This window comes from Danio aesculapii, chromosome 15 (assembly GCF_903798145.1).
Source record: "Danio aesculapii chromosome 15, fDanAes4.1, whole genome shotgun sequence".
NCBI lineage: Eukaryota > Metazoa > Chordata > Actinopteri > Cypriniformes > Danionidae > Danio > Danio aesculapii.
Window position 1 is genome coordinate 46,719,637 of NC_079449.1, and position 23,734 is coordinate 46,743,370.

The 23,734-nt window shown below is 39.8% G+C and overlaps 1 protein-coding gene across 2 annotated transcripts in view; it reads right to left on the minus strand.

Moving 5' to 3' along the window:
* Positions 1 to 23,734, minus strand: part of ece2b (endothelin converting enzyme 2b) — a 127,552-nt gene that overhangs the window by 35,830 nt on the left and 67,988 nt on the right. For both annotated transcript variants that reach the window (XM_056473169.1, XM_056473171.1), the window contains 3 exons: positions 18,604 to 18,748; positions 17,900 to 18,115; positions 1,001 to 1,125 (listed from right to left, as the gene is read on the minus strand). In XM_056473169.1, the coding sequence (XP_056329144.1) occupies positions 1,001 to 1,125; positions 17,900 to 18,115; positions 18,604 to 18,748 (486 nt within the window). The remainder of the gene's footprint in view (positions 1 to 1,000; positions 1,126 to 17,899; positions 18,116 to 18,603; positions 18,749 to 23,734) is intronic.

The following is a 23,734-nucleotide window of genomic DNA, read 5'->3' on the forward strand; positions in this document are numbered from 1 at the left end:
CCCACACGAACGCGGGGAGAACATGCAAACTCCACACAGAAACGCCAACTGACCCAGCCGAGGCTTGAACCAGCGACCTTCTTGCTGTGAGGCGACAGCACTACCTACTGCGCCATAATAATATTCATATATCAATTATTTTCATATTTATACTTTTGCGTCTAGTGCTCGCATATGCTCCGCAGACCCCACACCGTGGTTGATGGCAATGCGTAGCGCAAGCTTTGCGATTAGTCGCTTTGGTAGCGCTGATGAGTGTTGGTGGGACCGAGAGTCGCGCGAACCCGTTGTAGTGAGTGTTTACAAGTTCTGTGAAGGAGCTCCAGGTGGAAAGTTTTGTTTTGCGTTTATCTTATGATTAAAGTTGTTGTACGCCTCTGAATGAGCAAGTTTTAGCTACTTGTACATTAAGGTAGCCTTCAGAAAAAACGAAACACCAGAGAAGAAACTCGACACAGAGGAACATCAAAACCTACTGCCAGCTAGTGTTTTGGAACACAAACAGCATGCGGAAGTATAAATGCACGACAACGTGCAAAGGAAGCGGTGTGGGTCACTCTGATCACTCGACACCACAGTGGAATGAACCGCCAACTACTCCGTTATATGTTTTACACAGCGGATGCCCTTCCAGTCGCAACCCTGTATTGGGAATTAATAATAATAATAATAATAATAATAATAATAATAATCTATAATGACGTAAAATTAGGACATTTTTCTAAAATCAGCATCATCCTGATCTCATGTAAAGTTCTTCTTTCTTGATTTCCATTTTATACATTAAATATGGCAATTTTAAATGATCCATTTTCTTAAGTTAATCTATTATTAAAAACTCGGTATTTGTATTATTATCTGCATTAACTAAACATACATTTGATGCAGTTAATAAAACTTAACATCATTTTTGTCTTAAAGAAGGCTTAAATTTATCTTAAAAAGTGACATGATGTGGAAAACACTCCACACCGTAGGAGGGCACTGTAGAAAAACTCACCTTTGTAATTAAATCCATGAGTGGATGGGCTCCGAGGTCTTCTATTCGCTGTTCATTAAGACAGGAAAGGTAGTATGACTGTGTCTTCCTCTCTGCTTCACTGCTGGAGTTAAAAGTGCCATTTTCTGCAACATAAAAACAGACACTGCATTTGAATTATCTCGCGTAATGATGACATTTGATGAAAGTCTTAAAAGAGGAACTGAATATAAATGTGCCTTCAATGCAAAGCAGGTTTAGTGGAACCCATCATTTTTTGGACTGACAAGATCCCCACCAAAGAAGCGCACAGAGCATCATTGTGAGTTTGCCTCACTCAGATGAGTTGACTTCAGTGGGCTGTAGAAAACACATATTTTTGACACTTTAACCAACAATTGCACCAGTTTTACATATTTGCTCTAGACACGTTCTTACAATATCTCCAAATAAAAAACAAACAAAAAAAAACGTCTTTGGGGTGAATGCCAGGCTAATAACATCTCTACAGTGAAGCATGGTGGTGGCAGCATCATGCTGTGGGGAGGTTTATCAGCAGCAGGAACTGGAAGACTAATCAGGATAGAGGGAAAGATGAATGCAGCGATGTACAGAGACATCCTGAATGAAGACCTGCTTCAGAGTGCTCTTGACCTCAGACTGGGGCGACGGTTCATCTTCCAGCAGGACAATGACCCAAAGCACACCGCCAAAATATCAGTGGAGTGGCTTCACAACAGCTCGGTGAATGTCCTTGAGTGGCCCAGCCAGAGCCCAGACCTAAATCCTACTGAACATCTCTAGAGAGATCTGAAAATGACCAGCCTGATCTCACGAGAAAACGTAAGTATTTTACGTTTTGTCAGTTTAGTGGCTAATTCAGTCGTACGAAATTGTACGATTTTAAAAAGGAGGCGTGGCACCTAACCCCACCCCTAAACCCAACCGTCATTGGGGGATGAGCAAATCGTATTAAACTGTACGAATTAGATCGTACGAATTCGTACGAATTAGCCACTAAATCAAAAAGTTACGAATTGCCGTGAGATTGTGTTGAAATGACTGCACATCGTCGCTTCCCATCCACCCTGAGAGCTTGAGAGGTACCGCAAAGAGGAATGAGCAAAAATTCCCAAAGACCTTGCTTGTGGCATCATGTTCAAAAAGACTTGAGGCTGTAATTGCTGCCAAAGGTGCATCAACAAAGTAAAAAAAACTTTTTTACATTGTCATTATGAAGTATTGTGTGTAGAATTTAAGAAAATAAATTAATTTAATCCATTTTGGAATAAGGCTGTAACATAAAAAAATGTGAAGCGCTATGAATACTTTACAGATGCACTGCATGGCTGAGGCTATCAACTAAGGGCCACTCACATATCGCATCTTTCATGCGTGAAAGTTCATTATTTCTTTTCTTGCGTTCAAATTTTAGTGACGTGTACACGGTGTGCACGTGGCGCGATGTGCTCACGCTTTCCAGGCACACCCAGATGAAAGACTGCCACGAGCGGACATTGAGTCACGAGGAACGGAACCAACCCCGTGACGTCAGCCCTAGGTTTAAAATCTATAGTAAAACATGCCGTTTTCTTCAAAACGCTTACATAAATCGAGTTGGTTTAATATATTTTCATTAAACTGGAATCCAATGTACAAAATAATGTAAATAAAATGTGAAGCGCTATGAATACTTTACAGATGCACTGTATGGCTGAGGCTATCAACTAAGGGCCGCTCACATATCGCATCTTTTATGTGTGAAAGTTCATTATTTCTTTTCTTGCGTTCAAATTTTAGTGACGTGTACACGGTGTGCACGTGGCGCGATGTGCTCACGCTTTCCAGGCACACCCAGATGAAAGACTGCCACGAGCGGACATTGAGTCACGAGGAACGGAACCAACCCCGTGACGTCAGCCCTAGGTTTAAAATCTATAGTAAAACATGCCGTTTTCTTCAAAACGCTTACATAAATCGAGTTGGTTTAATATATTTTCATTAAACTGGAATCCAATGTACAAAATAATGTAAATAAAATGTGAAGCGCTATGAATACTTTACAGATGCACTGTATGGCTGAGGCTATCAACTAAGGGCCGCTCACATATCGCATCTTTTATGTGTGAAAGTTCATTATTTCTTTTCTTGCGTTCAAATTTTAGTGACGTGTACACGGTGTGCACCTGGCGCGATGTGCTCACGCTTTCCAGGCACACCCAGTTGAAAGACTGCCACGAGCGGACATCGAGTCACGAGGAACGGAACCAACCCCGTGACGTCAGCCCTAGGTTTAAAATCTATAGTAAAACATGTCGTTTTCTTCAAAACGCTTACATAAATCGAGTTGGTTTAATATATTTTCATTAAACTGGAATCCAACGTACAAAATAATGTAAATAAAATGTGAAGCGCTATGAATACTTTACAGATGCACTGTATGGCTGAGGCTATCAACTAAGGGCCGCTCACATATCGCATCTTTTATGCGTGTAAGTTCATTATTTCTTTTCTTGCGTTCAAATTTTAGTGACGTGTACACGGTGTGCACCTGGCGCGATGTGCTCACGCTTTCCAGGCACACCCAGTTGAAAGACTGCCACGAGCGGACATCGAGTCACGAGGAACGGAACCAACCCCGTGACGTCAGCCCTAGGTTTAAAATCTATAGTAAAACATGTCGTTTTCTTCAAAACGCTTACATAAATCGAGTTGGTTTAATATATTTCCATTAAACTGGAATCCAATGTACAAAATAATGTAAACTTGACTGAGTGCTTCATTTCCCCTTTAACAACAACGGTGACCCAGATCCATGCGCATGAGGCTCAAGTAAAAGATGACGAGTCTCATATTTATGTGGATTACTCTTTTAGTGCTTGATGCACAGGCACAACTGTCATCCACAAGAATAAAAGGCAGCACTCAAAGTTCGTGAGATGGGAAATGTCACGCATTTGAAGGCTGCTTGAGGCGCCATTGTTAGGGTAAACAAACATGACAGCAGGGAGAAGGACTTGCGCGGGGTCAATGCACAGGGGTCGAGAAACAGACGAGGAGAGTTTTTCCAGCTGCCATGACGGTGCCCTCTGATTGGTCACGTGGAAAGACGGCACACGAGCAGAAGCAACGCAGTGGAGCTGGAAGAACTGCAGAAAAGGGTCCCGCCATCCATCTTTTTAATGTCAGGTACATGACAGCTGCCCTCGTGCGACAAAATGTGACGAAACGTAGACGCCATTGGTGAGCAGAGCAAGCAGGGCGGTTTTCATCCTCAATAACCTCTGCCATCAGTCGCAGTCAAAACTCAGTGTGGCACAGCTGCCAGCGGGAAGACAGGCAGAGGGGAAAATCAGTGCTACTGTCATGCTAACTTCGTTCACATGAGAAATGGTCAAATTAAGTGGAATGAGGCAGGACAGGTGAGTGGCGGTGCTGGGTGCAAATTGGTCTGAGAAACAACCAGCCATGGCCAACCTACAGTATATAAGCCATGCCATCCATTCAGCCTATTCATTCATTCTCCTTCAGCTTAGTCCATTTATATCAGGGGTCACCACAACGGAATGAATCACCAACTATTCCAGCATATGTTTTACACAGCGGATGCTCTTCCAGCTGCAACCCAATACTGGGAAACATGCATACACACACATTCACACTCATACACTACGGCCAATTTAGTTGATTCAATTCACCTATAGCGCATGTCTTCGGACTGTGGGGGAAACCACAGCACCCGCAGGAAACCCACGCCAACAGTGGGAGAAAGTGCAAACTCCACACAGAAACACCAGCTGGCTCAGCTTGGGCTCAAACCAGTGACCTTCTTGCTATGAAGCGAAAGTGATAACCACTAAGCCATCATGCCACCTCGGGCCATTTATATTTACTTTATTTTGAATAATATGCAGTAAGTAGGCTCTGAGGGAAAACTCCAAATTTGTAATAATACATACAAATCAAGTCTTTTTCAGATGATTGTTCACATAAATCAGCAGAATATACTATTCAGATGTGAACAACACAATGACCGATCACAAGGGAAAGTGATTATTTTTGATCATCTCCTACACAAGCCATATTTAAGCCGTGGTCACACTGCACTTTTCGCCCCACAGACTTCTATCATACGCATACGAATGCGGCAGAGCGGAAACACAAGTTTGTTCGACAAGTGCTGAGTTTGAAACATAGATATATACACTAGATATTGCATACAGACCGCGATTTTTTTTCCCCTTTTATCCCAGTCTTGAACATGTGAAAGATTAGTAACAACATTGGGTTTGATGCATTGATGCATAGTAAATTCAAACAGCGCACAAGGGTTAAAACAAACCGGAATACAGGAAATGGCATCTATTCTAGTCAATTAAATATTAACTGAAATAGGAGCCTTTTTCTTTATTCTGACGCAGGTTGCTCTCAGTCTGCAGTGATGGAGTTTACTAGCAGTGATCCGAGGAGAGACAAGCCACAAACTCACATCCAATTTTAATGATGTTTATGTGTGGAATGTGTCACAACACACACACACAGACACACACACACACACACACACACACACTGATTAATTTGAGGCTATGCAGCCACAAATCAATCAGAGTGCCTATTATGACCATTGTCCATTGCCGAGGGTGGCTACAAGGGGCAAGCGAGTATCAGAAATTTAGAGACAACTTGAGAAGCCAGTGGAGGAGTGTGATGCTCTGGGCAATGTTCTGTTGGGAAATCCTGGGTAATATTGACACCTGCCACCTACAGTTGAAGTCAAAATTATTAGTGCTTCTGAATATATTGTTTACTCCAATTTCTGTTTAACGGAGAGAAGAGTTCTTCAGCACATTTCTAAACATAATAGTTTTAATAACTCATCTCTAATAACTGATTTCTTTTATATTCACCATAATGACAGTAAATAATATTTGAGTAGATATTGTTCAAGATACTTGTATTCAGCTTAAAGCGACATTTTAATGCGTAACTAGGTTAATTAGGCAAGTTAGGGCAATTAGGCAAATAATTGTATAACAGCTTTACACACCTGAAAACAATATTGCGTAAGGGGGCTAATATTATTGACCTTAAAATGTTTTAAAAAAAATAAAAACTGCTTCTATACTAGCCCAAATAAAACAAATAAGACTTTCTCCAGAAGAAAAAATATTAAATATCAGACATACTGTGAAAATTTCCTTGCTCTGTTAAACACCATTTGAGAAATATTTGAAAAAGAGGGCTAATAATTTTGACTTTAACTGTACCCAACACTAGCTGTTGACCAGGTACCCCAATAGTGAGCAGGATAATATACCCCCAGCAGGCACACAACAACATAAGATGTTAATATTAGGTTAGATTAAGGTTGTGACATCAGGTGACCAAATTTAATGTCTAGCCAGCGTCTAAGGGCAATGTTATTTTGACGTCCAATAATGACATCAAATGACGTTGATATTTGGTTGATTTTAGGTTGTGATGTAAAGTAAGCCGACATCTTAAACAAATGTTATATTGACGTCAAATACTTGCATTTATTCATCAGGTAGGGCAACCAAAATCCAGCGTTTGATAGACGTCATAGTGGTAACGTCCACACAACGTGAAGCTCTAACATCATTGGACGTTGATCATTGGTTGATTTTAGGTTGACGTCAGTCTGATATTGGGTTCTGACATCCACTCGATTTTCATTTCCAATCAAAATGTAACGTGTCCACATCAAACACTCATTAACAGACCCAACACAATCTCACAGCCATTCGTAACTTTTGATTTAGTGGCTAATTCATATGAATTCGTATGATCTCATTCGTACAATGTAGTTCGATTTACTTATCCCCAATGACGGTTGGGTTTAGGGGTGGGGTTTGGTGCCATGCCTCCTTTTTAAAATCGTACATTGTTGTAGGACTGGACTGGACTTAAGTAGCCTCTAAACTGACAAAACTTAAAACAGTTACGTTTCCTCGTGAGATCAGGCTGAACTGACCTCAAAAGCTTTAAATGGCATGACTGAGAAATCAAATGTTTTAGGCCATTTTTTTTTTCAAAGAGACCCGACCTTTCCTTTACTAACTCTATTCTTTTTTTAATTAAAAACACCTTGACTTCCTGATGCTGACATGGATGTTTGATATCTATAATGATCCTATAAAGGTTCTCTTGAGTTGTCCTCTTTATTGCAATTATATTTAATATTTTCTGTAACATATTCATTAGGGTGTACACATTTTTGCACCATGATTGTACATGATATTGTTAAATTACTTCCAGTTTTGGCTTTGTAATTACTAGTAATTCAGTAGTACCAAAGACTATATACTACACAAGACATGTCACTTGTATAGTTTTGAATGGGGAGAGTGTAACAGTCAATATGGCGAATGAAGCCCCGCCTACTAGTACAGGAGCCAATCATTGATCACTATAGACTGACATTGTGCTTTTACGACAGTTTGGTGGTCTCAGCGAATACTTGCTTCTCTGACATAAGAGATATATCCTCATAAAGCTTGAAATCTGTACTTTTAAATAAACCAAGTGCACTTGAAAACAAACGTTTTTTGGATTGTAATCTGTATGGAATGAACGTGAGGTACAGTCCGTCCTGTCTAACGCACATCACATAACAGCAATTACTTAAACACCCACAAACTTGTTATTAAAGAGTCGCTGTCACTTTTGGAGGAGATTCACCATCAAAACTAAGTTGTGAATTGCTTCAGAAGACTGACGCGATCAGACGATCATTATCCAGAGGATGATAATGTGTAACACGGCAATGAATGAGGTTGGCATTATGATCTTGTTCTAATGGGGGTGGGATTAAACAAGCTTATTAGACATTTAAAAAAGCGAGCGATTGCTAAATGTTTTACATTTCAGCCCAGAGAGGTCGTGTTTTGATCCTCGATTGGTCTCATGCAGTCAAGTGATGCGATTTCGCAGGTTAGAGTTCACCAAGCTTGAACTTTGCACCGCAGCAACCTGCGAAACTTGACGCATGACCCCGCGTTTCCGGTCTGACGCATTCACGTGCGTATGAATGAAAGTCTATGGGAGGAAAAGTCAAGTGTGACCGCAGCTTAACTCTGCAAACCGTTCATTTCTTATATTATAGTTTTAACAAAAATGCCTTCATTACTAAAATTGATTCGGACAAAAATCAAGCAATCTTAAAGTTATCTTGCCATCTCATTTTGTCTTCTTCGCAGCACTGAAATGATTCTTTAGAGATCTGCAGCCAAGAAAAGAGGAGCACACAGGGGTTTGAACAAACACTAGAAAGGCACACAAATGATGAGTCGCAAAATACACACAACCGCCCACTCACGAACACACAATTACTCTTGTCATCATGACCTTTGATTGGTGCTCTTGCTTGTTGTCATGGCAATACACCTCAGGCATCTTTAGAGGAGGAACAATTCACTCTGCTCTTTGTGTTTTCATACACATCTGAAAAAGATGGCGTAATTAGTCTACAACATGATCTCTGCCGCAAGTCGCAAATCCCTGAGCCACCTTTTAGTTTTACAGTCACCTCTAGTCTTGCTCATTTTTCTTTTCCATAGTATTTTCTCCTCGTAACAGGGCAATTACATTAAGAAGCGGGAGGCAGAAATATTCAAGTAATATATTCTCAGGAGAACAGTGGCAGTCCAATTACCGGTCAGCAGGTCTAGTCTACAGAGAGGACACACGGTGGGTGAGGAATGGGCTTTGGCATGACTCGCTGCTCGTCTAGCAGAACTCAGAGCTAATCTCATTCCATTTTCAGATTTTGCTTGTGTTTGTTTGCTTTAGCCGGGCAAAATGTGACAATCAAGTAGGCGCGTTGGCACAAAGAGCTCATTTGTCATCTTCAGAGGCACTCTGTGTGAAGGCAACAACACGCACTGGGCTGCCTTGCAAATACGCACACTTACAAACACATTATCCGACTTCCTGACCCTCCATACATAATTTTCCATAACATTTCAGAAACCTCCCCGGAACACTTCAGCAACAACTTTTTAATAAAATGGCCTCCAAAATATAACATGGTTGTGCCTAAAGCTGGATTTATACTTTCGCCTGGCACTGCGTCGCAGACCCCCGCAGACTGCCCACGCACCTCACGAAAAATATGTTAATATTAGGTTAGATTTAGGTCATGACATCAGGTGACCAAAATTCAATGTCAGCATCTAAGGACAACGTTATTTTGACGTCTAATAATGACGTCAAATTACGTTGATATTTGGTTGATTTTAGGTTGAGTTGGAAAGTGTCTAACGTCTGATATATATTATAATGGTGACGTCCACACAACGTCAAGGTTAGACGTTGATATTTGGTTGATTTTAGGTTGAGTTGGAAAGTGTCTAACGTCTGATATTATAATGGTAATGTCCACACAACGTCAAGGTTAGACGTTGATATTTGGTTGATTTTAGGTTGAGTTGGAAAGTGTCTAACGTCTGATAGATATTATAATGGTGACGTCCACACAACGTCAAGGTTAGACGTTGATATTTGGTTGATTTTAGGTTGAGTTGGAAAGTGTCTAACATCTGATAAATATTATAATGGTGACGTCCACACAACGCCAAGGTTAGACGTTGATATTTGGTTGATTTTAGGTTGAGTTGGAAAGTGTCTAACGTCTGATATATATTATAATGGTGACGTCCACACAACGTCAAGGTTAGACGTTGATATTTGGTTGATTTTAGGTTGAGTTGGAAAGTGTCTAACGTCTGATATATATTATAACGGTGACGTCCACACAACGTCAAGGTTAGACGTTGATATTTGGTTGATTTTAGGTTGAGTTGGAAAGTGTCTAACGTCTGATATATATTATAATGGTGACGTCCACACAACGTCAAGGTTAGAGGTTGATATTTGGTTGATTTTAGGTTGAGTTGGAAAGTGTCTAACGTCTGATATTATAACAGTAATGTCCACACAACGTCAAGGTTAGACGTTGATATTTGGTTGATTTTAGGTTGAGTTGGAAAGTGTCTAACGTCTGATATATATTATAACGGTGACGTCCACACAACGTCAAGGTTAGACGTTGATATTTGGTTGATTTTAGGTTGAGTTGGAAAGTGTCTAACGTCTGATATATATTATAATGGTGACGTCCACACAACGTCAAGGTTAGACGTTGATATTTGGGTAATTTTAGGTTGAGTTGGAAAGTGTCTAACGTCTGATATATATTATAATGGTGACGTCCACACAACGTCAAGGTTAGACGTTGATATTTGGGTAATTTTAGGTTGAGTTGGAAAGTGTCTAACGTCTGATATATATTATAATGGTGACGTCCACACAACGTCAAGCTTAGACGTTGATATTTGGGTAATTTTAGGTTGAGTTGGAAAGTGTCTAACGTCTGATATTATAACAGTAATGTCCACACAATGTCAAGGTTAGACGTTGATATTTGGTTAATTTTAGGTTGAGTTGGAAAGTGTCTAACTTCTGATGTATATTATAACGGTGACGCCCACACAACGTCAAGGTTAGAGGTTGATATTTGGTTGATTTTAGGTTGAGTTGGAAAGTGTCTAACGTCTGATATATATTATAACGGTGACGTCCACACAACGTCAAGGTTAGACGTTGATATTTGGTTGATTTTAGGTTGAGTTGGAAAGTGTCTAACGTCTGATAGATATTATAACGGTGACGTCCACACAACGTCAAGCTTAGACGTTGATATTTGGTTGATTTTAGGTTGAGTTGGAAAGTGTCTAACGTCTGATATTATAATGGTGACGTCCACACAACGTCAAGGTTAGACGTTGATATTTGGTTGATTTTAATGTTGAGTTGGAAAGTGTCTAACGTCTGATATATATTATAACGGTGACGTCCACACAACGTCAAGGTTAGACGTTGATATTTGGTTGATTTTAGGTTGAGTTGGAAAGTGTCTAACGTCTGATATATATTATAATGGTGACGTCCACACAACGTCAAGGTTAGACGTTGATATTTGGTTGATTTTAATGTTGAGTTGGAAAGTGTCTAACGTCTGATATATATTATAATGGTGACGTCCACACAACGTCAAGGTTAGACGTTGATATTTGGTTGATTTTAGGTTGAGTTGGAAAGTGTCTAACGTCTGATATATATTATAACGGTGACGTCCACTCAACGTCAAGGTTAGATGTTGATATTTGGTTGATTTTAGGTTGAGTTGGAAAGTGTCTAACGTCTGATAGATATTATAACGGTGACGTCCACACAACGTCAAGGTTAGACGTTGATATTTGGTTGATTTTAGGTTGAGTTGGAAAGTGTCTAACGTCTGATAGATATTATAACGGTGACGTCCACACAACGCCAAGGTTAGACGTTGATATTTGGTTGATTTTAGGTTGAGTTGGAAAGTGTCTAACGTCTGATATTATAATGGTGACGTCCACACAACGTCAAGGTTAGACGTTGATATTTGGTTGATTTTAATGTTGAGTTGGAAAGTGTCTAACGTCTGATATATATTATAACGGTGACGTCCACACAACGTCAAGGTTAGACGTTGATATTTGGTTGATTTTAGGTTGAGTTGGAAAGTGTCTAACGTCTGATATATATTATAATGGTGACGTCCACACAACGTCAAGGTTAGACGTTGATATTTGGTTGATTTTAATGTTGAGTTGGAAAGTGTCTAACGTCTGATATATATTATAATGGTGACGTCCACACAACGTCAAGGTTAGACGTTGATATTTGGTTGATTTTAGGTTGAGTTGGAAAGTGTCTAACGTCTGATATATATTATAACGGTGACGTCCACTCAACGTCAAGGTTAGATGTTGATATTTGGTTGATTTTAGGTTGAGTTGGAAAGTGTCTAACGTCTGATAGATATTATAACGGTGACGTCCACACAACGTCAAGGTTAGACGTTGATATTTGGTTGATTTTAGGTTGAGTTGGAAAGTGTCTAACGTCTGATAGATATTATAATAGTGACGTCCACACAACGTCAAGGTTAGACGTTGATATTTGGTTGATTTTAGGTTGAGTTGGAAAGTGTCTAACGTCTGATAAATATTATAATGGTGACGTCCACACAACGTCAAGGTTAAACGTTGATATTTGGTTGATTTTAGGTTGAGTTGGAAAGTGTCTAACTTCTGATATATATTATAATGGTGACGTCCACACAACGTCAAGGTTAGAGGTTGATATTTGGTTGATTTTAGGTTTAAAGTTGGACATTGACGTCAGCTTGACGTTAAGTTCTGATGTCAACCCGATTTTCATTTCCAAACAAAATACAACGTCCCCACAAAGTTGGGGTACGTTGAGGTACAACGTCAATAGGACGTCATGTTGACGTCATGTGGTCTGCAGGGGTCAAACAGCATGTGCATACACGTTTTTTGCAAATAAATCATATTGTGGCATGTTGCAAAACATTTGCATCTTGTGTTTTTTTTTGATGACATCTCCAGCAACTAGTCGACGTCGACTCGACTTTGATAACATAAAAGTTGACTCCCAAAAGTACATGCACTCTAGGCACGTGCATTTAGGTGCCAGGACCTTGAGATCTACTGCTGAATGTTACTTTGTGGTACCATCCAAATGGGCACAAATTCCATCACAAGAGCCTTCACCTCAGTTTGAGCCTATAGACATTTCTCAACTACCTGACAACCAACCAGAACACCCTTGCTTGGTTACCACAGAAACTACCGTGGTAACATGTTAGCGATACCCTAGTTATCACAAGTAGCAAGAAACACTTTTGTAACCAACCTGGATCACCTTAGCACCCCCTAAACCTCAACCTACCAATACACTGGCAACCACACAGAACACGTCACGAAACATCTAGCAATCCCATGTCATCTTTGAACAAGTCTCTGTTAAACAAAATGCTATAGTAACATAGCTATTTCCCCTTTTTGTGGTTGTTATTGCAAAACTGTAATGAGTGTGTATATTCAAAGTGAGGCCAAATAGTTTTACAAGCTTAAAATCTAGTGTGACCATCTTTAAACAGCCAAATTCTCAGTATTTTCTTGCTTTCTCTTTCATAATAGGGGGCTGCATTAGTTCTCTGACGCAGGTCATTAGGGAATACTCTTCATTTACTGTTCGCTGGAGCGTTGTGTTCACCTCAGCATGCTGCACATGCACTGAGCTTTGCACTCCCCCGGTCACACGCATACCACAAAGAACCACAATCCACAAAAGATGTATCACATATCTGAGAGTAAAATGAGATCAAATTGTAAGGCGAATGTTATTAAATGTGAAGAAGGGTGAAAGAACCGTGTCTTGTGATTGGATGGCTTTGGCTGCGGGGGTGATGCAACATGCAGAGTCAATGTGATGGAGTGTCATCAGGGCAAAACGGCCGCAGGGACCCCAGTGTGAGAGCGCATTCATTAGAGAGAGAGAGAGGTTGATCAAAGTCGGCGCATTACAACAGGTTATTAAATAAAACAGGCAGAGTCAAATAGACCAACAATTAGAGGGAGGAATGGAACGGTGCGTGCAATCACAAAAGAGACTACATTAGCATTTTCTGCAGAGAACACAAGAGCGTGCAAGGCAGCAAATAAATAAGCCCAACAGTTCAATAAATAATAAATACTGTCAAGTCTTTTGTTGTTGTTTTTAATTAAAGAGAGGTACAGAGAGATCGATGAAACTCCAAAATGTACAATTAATTTCCATTGCGTAGTGTTGTTTGCTCAGGCAAGCATTATTAGTATTGCTATTTATTATGCTTAGAGATTTGTTAAAACATCATACTACATTTACATTGTATATAATCAGTGGTGGGCCGTACGGTGGCTCAGTGGTTAGTCCAGTTGGCATTTCTGTGTGGAGTTTGCATGTTCTCCTCGTGTTCATGTGGGTTTCCTCCAGTAGCTCTGGTTTCCCCCACTGTCCAAAAGGCATGCGCTATAGTTGAATTGAATGAATTAATTGTCCCTAGTGTATGAGTGTGCGTGTGAATTGGTGTGCATGGGTGTTTCCCAATGCTGGGTTGCTGCCAAAGGTAAATGAATAATGAAGGGTAAGTGACAAAAAAGTCAGCAAGAAAGTGAGAGCCCCTGCCTCCCATGCAAAAATCCCTGATTTGAAAGTGAGTTTGAAGTATCTTGAATGAGAGTGAGGTTTAGGTGTACTACTAAGGGCGTACTCACACTAGGTACAGTGCCGAAGCACGATTGCATCTTTAATAAACTACAGTTCATTGAAAAGTAAGAATGATTAATAAATCCCTATGAAACAGTCCCTTAAAAGTGACGTCGCGTCTTCAGTTTCGAGCTCAGGCATGCTTTGCACTCACACTAAATGTGTAACGGGCCAAATCGAACCGCACTTTGGCACACCTCTTCCAACCGGGCCAGCCAACTGAACCGGGCCCGATTCGGAGCACTCAAACTTGTCCAACAATCCGGCAAACGCACTTGGGCACGGTTCGGATGGCATAGTGTGAGTGCACCCTCAGTACTCCCTCATCCCAAGCACCACACTAAACTGCACTCTCCCGCCATGCCAAAAACGTTGGTTAAGACTGCAGCTTTAGTTTCCTTTTACTGTGCCTACGAAACTATTACAAGCAGGATGAACAAAACAGAAGGAGTTACATTGGTGCCATGACCCGGATGTGAGTGTGGTAACAGACGCCATACAAACTGTTTACATAGTAACAGATATTGCTTGTCTGTTAGACCAGGGGTTCCCAAACTTTTTAGCTCGCGACCCCCAAAATAACCGTTCCAGTGACTCCCGACCCCCACTATCCTCGAAGGTAGTTATAAACATACAAACATTGCACGCACCAGTGCACACACATCAGTAGGAACTATATAAATGAGCTTATTGACAACACAAGAGAAGTGCAACAGTCTAACAGCCATATCATTTCATATAGTCATTATTTGTTTATATTATTATTAACCTCACTTATTGGGAATGGTGGGCAATGTTTACAGCACAAGACTATTCTTTGTTTAATTTTGGAGACCGCCACTTGGAGATCATCCTCTATGTTGAGTCGTGGCCTTTATTTTTAATGTATGTGAGTGTGGTAAAGGTGTCAAAGTTTAACATTGTGCCGTGAAATCAATCTGCTGCAACTAACACTATTGCTGTGTCACTAATCCAGAGTAATAACCCCAGGGGTCGCAATCCAACAGAAAAAGAATTGAAAGGCTGATGGCTTTTTATTTGCATGTTGTTTTTATGTAACTATTAAATACAATGTTTATATTCTGCAGGTTATGGATAAAACATGGTAATTCTAATAGTTTAATAACATATCTGATATTTTTGGAAATTACCAAGCGACCCCCACCCTCTTCATTCAGTCTCGCGATGAACCCCCACTTTAGGAACCACTGTGTTAGACAATAAACTAGAAACTAAGTGAAGTTCAATATCTTAAACTAATTTCGAGAGGAGTACGTGCTCATGATTAACCCAGCTGGCTCATATTAGCTAATCACAACCCTCCAATCAAACCATCATAAGTTCCTATATATATATATCCTCTTTTCTCCTAGCAACTATCTCCATTTTGAAGAACCCTCCCCCCTCCCCTCCTTCCACCTTTATCCAGTATAAGTGGCCCAGCGACCAGCAGGAATTCCATCGGCTCTGCCTCCTTGCCATAGCATCCGGCATTTCTGGGTGGAGCTGGCACACGTCCACAGGGGTTTTCCCGTAAAGCCAAATAGGCTCTCAAGTCTGTTCTACTAGACATCTCGCTCTAAGGGAGTTCATCTTGGCCTTAGCTGCGGGGGAGCCTTGAGATCGCCCCCTGAGCTCAATCTCCCCTCGCCCCGCAAAGGGAGGGAGCCCTGGACTCGAGGATCCCTTGAGCTCAGGGCTCTCTCTTCAGGGACAGCATGCCAAACAAGCTTCGTAAGTCATGAGCTAAGTGTGAACTCTTGAAACAGAGTTAAATATATAAAAACAAGCAGGCAAATTTTAAGATACCCTAGCAATTGATATAGCATGACCTTGATGACCATTTTCCTGAATGACTGAATGATTTCCTAACAATAACTAAGAATCATGAACCAACTGTTAAGCAGCGCCTTGGTAACCACCCAAAACACCATAGAAACCATCCTAAAACACCCTGAGGAACTACCATCTTATCAACCTTGCTCTAACAGCTACTCTGAATATTCCACCAACCAATTATTGACACCCTCGCAACAACTAATAATAACATAGAAACCAATTACCTTGAAGCACCCTTGCAACTATCTAAAACACTTTTTCTCTCGAGTTGAGTACGTTTTCTTCATCCAATTCTCCTATTATCTGTGGGATACCAGAAGGATCCATTTTAGATCCACTTCTTTTTAATATATACTTGATATATACGACCAGTGGGGGATATCCTTAGGAGGCATGGTGTTTCGATTGACTTGTATGCGGATGATACACAGCTATACTTAAAGTACCATTAAAAGTTGGCGACTCTATTGAATTTTTTTGGCCTGCCTTCCAGACATTAAGAAATGGTTATTCAATAGTTTTCTTCAACTTAATGAAGAAAAACAGAAATAATTGACTTTGGTTCGCCAAAGCTTGGAGATTGTCTTTTAAATGAGCTTGGCAGTCACTTCAGTCTCCTCACAAGTCAGGGACCTTGGTGTCAATCAGATTCTGAACTTTGCTTGTCCAAGCAAATCTCTTCCTTTGTCAAGAAGGGTTCCTATCAATTACAGATCACCTCAACATTGAAATCATTCTTGCCTTTTAATGAGTTGAAGAGTCATTCGTGCTTTGATTACTTCTCAGATTAACTATTGTAACTCTTAGTTGGTGGTACTAAACGTACTAATCAAAAGGCTCCTGAAAATATTTTGACCATATATTTGGTCTCTCTTCATTGGCTCCCTCATATTGGAATTCAATTTAATATTGTATTGTTTGTTTTTAAAGCTGTTAATGGTCAAGCTTGTCAGATCTTCTACTCCATCTTTGTCCTCTAGATCAGTGTTTCTCAACCCTGTTCCTGAAGGCACACCAACAGTACACATTTTCAACCTCTCCTTAATCAAACACACCTGAATCAACTTATCATACCATCAGAAGAGACTCCAACACCTGAAGTTACTGGGTCAGAAAAGGGAGACATCCAAAATATGTACTGTTGGTGTGCCTCCAGGAACAGGGTTGGGAAACACTGCTCTAGATCTCTGAGCCTGGAAATGGGCAAAACCCCTCTAAAACCAGGCTGGTCAACCAGCTTAGGCTGGTTTAAGCTGGATTTTTCAGCAGGGGTGGACAGGGCCTGAGTAGGATGTGAAGGAACACTTGGTGATTAAAGACAGGCGTGTTTAATCAAGGTTGCAGCTGAACTCTGAATCTGACTTAGAACATCCCAACAACAATAGAGTAATGGTCTGGGAAACATTCAGAACACATCAGCATTGCGGCATTAAGTTTTGCACAGGCAAGAACCAGTCAACGGAAGTTTTAATAACTGCATCTTGAATTTCTTCAAAAACAAGCTCTGCAAGCACTATACTGTAAATCCATGTGAGGGTGATTAATGGAGGGGCTAAAGTTAAAGAAACAGAGAACGCATTCACAAAGTCATTGTCTCTTATCGAACACCAAGACGAGGACAGATGCACTCAGAGAAAACAAGTAATCAGGGCGCCCAGAGCAAGAATCGATGCAAGTTTCTGCACAGATCTACAAAAACAACCCAAGTACAGAGAACTCGAGTGTTTGACTCTCCGTAAAACATGAATGCTGCAGTTTTCAGTGGGAAAATGGCATAAATCATTTAGAAGTCTTTCTAAATATATACTGTTGAGCGAACACTGAGTGAGATTTACTGAGCAAATCCCACCCTACAAACAGGATAAGCATGTGTGTGTGTATGTGTGTGTGTTTTCCGGCACTTACCCAGCAGGTGTTTGAGCACAGCCTGGTTCTGGTCCCAGATGCTGTTAAATGTGCTCCAGCGGGACCGGCCATCTGGCAGGGGGTTTTTGCGGACCCATCCTCCACAGGCGTATTGGTAAAAATCCTGACATGGGTCGGCAGAGCGGTCCAAAGCTTCAACAATCTTGCTGGCCACAGTGACACAGGCCTCGGTTAGACAGATACTACGGGCTGGATCTGGGGGAGATCAAGATGACAGGAAATTACATTCACAGTGCATTATGTGAAATCTTGCTGAGCAAAACAGAATATAAGAAAACGATGGAGAGCGGTTGATAAGTTAATCAGTTGAGATTTTATTAAAATGTGAACAATATTTATGCATTTTTAAGTATTGTATTAAAATTAGGCCTTGTTTACATCAACATGAAAGTAGAGCATAAATAAATCCATATCAGGTAATAGATTTACATAACAGCAGAGGCTCTAATATACGACCATAAGCACAAATACTGAGTTTGTTAGCCAAACATTTGTTTACCCAATTTACCCAATCATATATTCATTAAATCATCATGAATTCAACCTTGAAACAACTATGAATATTTCATATTTAAAGATTATTTTTAAAGAACATCTACAGCATCATATTTATCAGTCAAGTTACTGTATGCTATACTTTTCACTGAGAGTGTTGTGTGTGTGTGTGTGTGTGTTTGAATTACCTCTGTTATAACGGACTCCCAGTGTGACCGCACAGCCGAACAGTGCTAGAAGTGAAGCAAGAAGCAGACCGGCCAACACTACCTCAAGCTGAGTCCTCCGGCCCAGTGGACCAAACAACTGAATACCACCCTTACGGAAACCCACCTAAAAGAAATAAATAAAAAAGAGTCAATTATTGATCATGAAGTTTTTTTGGCAGCTGTTTGCTGGTTAAACTCCAAACTATACACACTTACTGGCCACTTTATTAGGTACACCTTACTGGTACCAGGTTGGACCAGCTTTTGCCTTTAAAACTGCCTTAATCCTTCATGGCATAGATTCAACAAGGTACTGGAGATATTCCTCAGATTTTGGTCCATATTGACATGATAGCATCATACAGTTGCTGCAGATTTGTCGGCTGCACATCCATAATGCGAATCTCCCGTTCTACCACATCCCAAAGCTGCTTTATTGGATTGAGCTCTGGTGACTGTGAAGGCCATTTGAGTACAGTGAACTCATTGTCATGTTCAAGAAACCAGTCTGAGGGGATTCACGCTTTATGACATGGTGTGTTATCCTGCTGGAAGTAGCCATCAGAAGATGGGTACACTGTAGTCATAAAGGGATGGACATGGTCAGCGACAATACTCAGGTAGGCTGTGGCGTTGACACGATGCTTAACTGGTACTAATGGGCCAGTGTGCCACGAAAATATCCCCCACACTATTGCACCACCACAACCAGCCTGAACTATTTATACAAGGCAGGATGGATCCATGCTTTCATGTTGTTGATGCCAAATTCTGACCCGACCATCTGAATGACTAATTCTGAAGAGCTTTCTTCTTCAAAAACAACCACCTGGATGTACTTTATCCTGTTTGTTACACAGCTACCACAACTGTTAAAATTTGACACGAAACATTGTTCTGACCTGAAGACTAATTCTTTAATTAAAGGCAAAGCTGACAAAAACAAAAACGGCTGAATGTTGCATACACTAAGCTATGTATTTTTCAGTCACAAGATGGCGTTAAACAATCAATAATAGCAGCTTGAACATATTCACTAAGAGTCAAGATTTGAAGTACCAAATGAGCCTGTGTTATTATTTGTTGCAGCAGTTGTTATCTCTGAATAGCATACCTCGTACTGTTGTGACCGACCAATTATTTCAGAGGACTGTGTAACGGCAAAAAAATATGCGCTGCTCTTACTTGTGGTGTGAACATGGGCTTAGCTGTTAGCCTCCTATTCAAGAAAAACTGATTTAAGACACACCTTGAAGGGGTTACATTGGTGCCCTGACCCAGATGGGAGTGAAATTCAAGATGGTGACTGTAACAGAGGCCAGCAGATACAAGCTATGTAATTGAACCCTCACTCTAAGGGCTCTATTTTAACGGTCTATGCACAAAGTCTGAAGCGCAGGGTGCAAAAGCATTAAAGGCATGTCCAAATCTACTTTTGCTATATTAAGGACGGAAAAATACACTCTGCGGCGCAGCACATGGTCTAACACGGTTGAGCTTATTCTCTTAATGAGTCTCATCTCCCATTCTCTTTAAGAGTCAGTTGTGTTGCTCCATGGTGCATTTGCTATTTACATGGCGGACTTTGTAAGTGGAAAAACTGACTGCTTTAAAACAGTTAAGAAAACAGTTAAACAGAGCATCTGCAGTTAAAGGATAAGCATTTTATTAAGCTTTGTTAGTAAGTACGTAGTAAATATAGACATGAAGGCTTTTGCTTTAAAGGGTTAACTGCTATATTATGTGAATATCTGGTTGCTGAATGGTCAAACTGTCAAGACAACCCCATATAAGTCAATAGGGTTGAGGGTTAGAGAGTGTGTGAGAGACAGTATAAAAGCATGAAGGAGAGCATAATAGAGGGGGCTGAATTGATATTACACCTCTCCTGCACAGAACTTGTATTCTTTAACTTCTTGCATTCAAAATAAAACTTCTTAATTTTCAACTCAGATCTCTGGCAATTTGTGAACATGCAATGGACCATTTGAGTCCTACACAGTGCAAGAATAAAGTTGAGAGTCACCGCCATTCGGCCTTTACTTTCACTTTCTCTCTTTCGTGGATAAGGAAACTGAGGACACGCATTAGCCTACATAATTACTTTAATTTGTTAAGTGCTAACATTAGTTTCAAAACTCTTTCTAAATTCAGTTCTAATTTTCAGAAAACGAATAAATGAACAATAATCATGAAGTAAAAGGTGTGCTTAAAATCTAAGCTTGTTTTTAAGAAAAATATGCATATAATAAATAATACTAATGATAATAATAACATTATACAAAAGCAAGTTGTCAAGAAACTGAAAAATCCCCCCGAGATGAAGAAAGCATGGAGGCTGTGGTTTTTATATTTATAGAAAATAATAATTTTTGTAATATTTTAATTCTTTTTCATTTGTAAATATATTTCTGTATTGCTGTACATCCTGTGTGTTTTAAGCAATGTTTAAGCGAGGCGAACTGCTTTAGATTTTAGTCCTGCTTTCAGCTTAGACAGTGAATGGCAAATGAAAATGTCCTTTACCTCAAAACTCTGTACATTATAAGAAAAACAAAACACATTGTACAGTCGGAAGTGTAGCATGCATTCATAACTGTTTTTTGCACAGCTACGCTACTTTAAATGAGTTGGATTTACTATACATTAAACGGCAACACGTTTCACAAAAGATAAAGTTAAGATGCCGTTCTTTTATCCCACATGCATGCTATGAGGATAAACCAGAGACGAAAAAGAGACAAAGACCTTAATTATGGCGAGAATGAATGAATTACAATCTCCTTTTTTCCCAGTAGACCTACCTTGTGTTTCATCTGCTAATTTAAGCTATTTTTAAAAGATAAATATAATGTATAAAACTACATTTATATTACTTCAATAAATGATATCTCTATTTACATTAACTCTAAAACCCAAATATCAGAAATGACAGCAGATTGTTAAGATTTAATTAATGTCAGTTTTAATGGTACTGATTAACGCACTCACTTGACAGATTTTATTCATTCATTTTCTTTCTGCTTTGTCCCTGGTTTATCAGGGGTTACCACAGCGGAATAAACCGATTACTTGACAGATTTATATATTTTAAATGTTAGGTGGTTTGTTTATATACACTATGAACAGCAGCTACTCTAATTATTTTCTGTATTCTCCATTTCCACCTGGGGATACTCTTCCCGAGGCCCTCAGACTATGCAGAGTCACTGATTCAATCCAAGGACGAGATGATCTCAAGGTTTCCATATCCTGGACTAGGCCATATCCTGAGCAGCTACTGTGGAGGAGTGGAGAACATGAGACTGATTCCTGTGACGCCCCAGAGACAGACGAGTCTTCGCTGAGGCCAGCTTCCAGAATCCGCCGCTGAGACTGCAGCTCTGCACAAGACATTTGGCCAGCGGAGAAATTAAAATGGTCGTGCCCAACTGAGCCTGGTTTCTCTCAAGGTTTTTTTTTCTTCACTTTAGCCAATTAGTCAAGTTTTTGTTCCCTCTCCGCTGTCTCCACTGGCTTGCATGGTTCAGGATCTGTAGAGCTGCGCATCGTTGGATTTGCTCTTCAATATTTGGACTCTCAGTAGTGATTATTAAACCACACTGAACTGAGCTAAACTGAACTGAACTTAAACACTACAAACTGAACTACACTGTTCCTATTTACTGTGACCTTTTATGTGAAGCTGCTTTGACACGATCTACATTGTATAAGCGCTATACAAATAAAGGTGAATTGAATTGAATTGGTTTGTGTAATGTGTTTTATGTTTGGTAAAATAATTTCTAATTGCATCTTTAGTGATTTTTTAACTAATTACACTGCCTTGTCCCGATAGGTGGATTTAGAGGTTTTTGCAAAAAAAGCAGATGTGGATTTAGCTGGTTTTGACGCAAAAGAAAATCTACCATCTTAAAAACCAAAGAATTGTCTAAAGTGACTTTTTAAAAAAAAAAAGTAGTTTATTTACTAGCTAATAACCTTTTCATTATCTATAAAATGAAACTTCTGACCCTAATCAGAGGAGCCTGCAGAAAATACTCATTTACAAAAAAAGAGGTTTGATGGATTCGGAGGGTTTTGCATCTGAACTCTTCATATATTAGCTCAGAAAATGTTTATATGGAAGTAAATTAAGGAGTTACTATATATATTTTTAAAAAATCCATTAGATACTGACTTAATATTTTCAATATATTAAGAGTTTAATAAGAACTCCTAAAGAAATAAGCAAGAATTAACTATTTCTCACACAACAAAGCACTTGAATACAACAAACCCTGTAATTATACATTTCATAAACTTCTGACAGCAAAGCAGCATTACCATCTGATACCATTGTGACTATAAAGTAAGAATTAAAAAATAAGGCACAGCAGTTTCATCACTTTCCCTCAGAGCTGCTCACAAAGAATATCCAGAATCTAATAAAATTATTCATTTTTTCCCTCATAATAAAAATTCGCTCTCATATATTCTCATTAAAATCGTTTCAAAATAAGAGCTCTGTCTTCCTGTGCTGAAACACCAAGAGCATTGCATAAGCTTTATGCGATAAAATACGCCGCATGTCTCTTAACATCATTCAACACCCAAAAGAACAAAGAGCAAGCTGCCTGAGGGATAACATTTCAAATACAAGCTTCGTTTCCTTGCTTCCATGGCAAACTGAGACAAGAGGTGTCACATTTCTCGTTTGACGTAGAAAAACGAGCGGCAAATGAAAAGGACTACATGAATCGATATGAACTGATATCAAATGTCACTCACAATCCACCCCAGTCAATTCCCTGGAAATCTGACCTACTGAAAGGTATCGCTAAAGCAAATTTCTACTTCAGAAACAACGCTAGGAGAGCAGTTTCAATTTCTATTAACATCATGCTGTTACTCGTACAGCCTCTCAATGTTTTGAGACTATTAGTCACACCAAAATAATTGTTCCAAATCCACAAGCCGTGAGTCATTTCGTAATAAACGCTCAACAATTTATATGCAGACTTTTAAACTGCTTTTCTCCTGTATATTTATGACTTCTCGGATTAATGGCAGCTATTATAATTGGCTAACCTTTATAAACTGAAATAATGTTGTTCGTCGGAGTCCACTT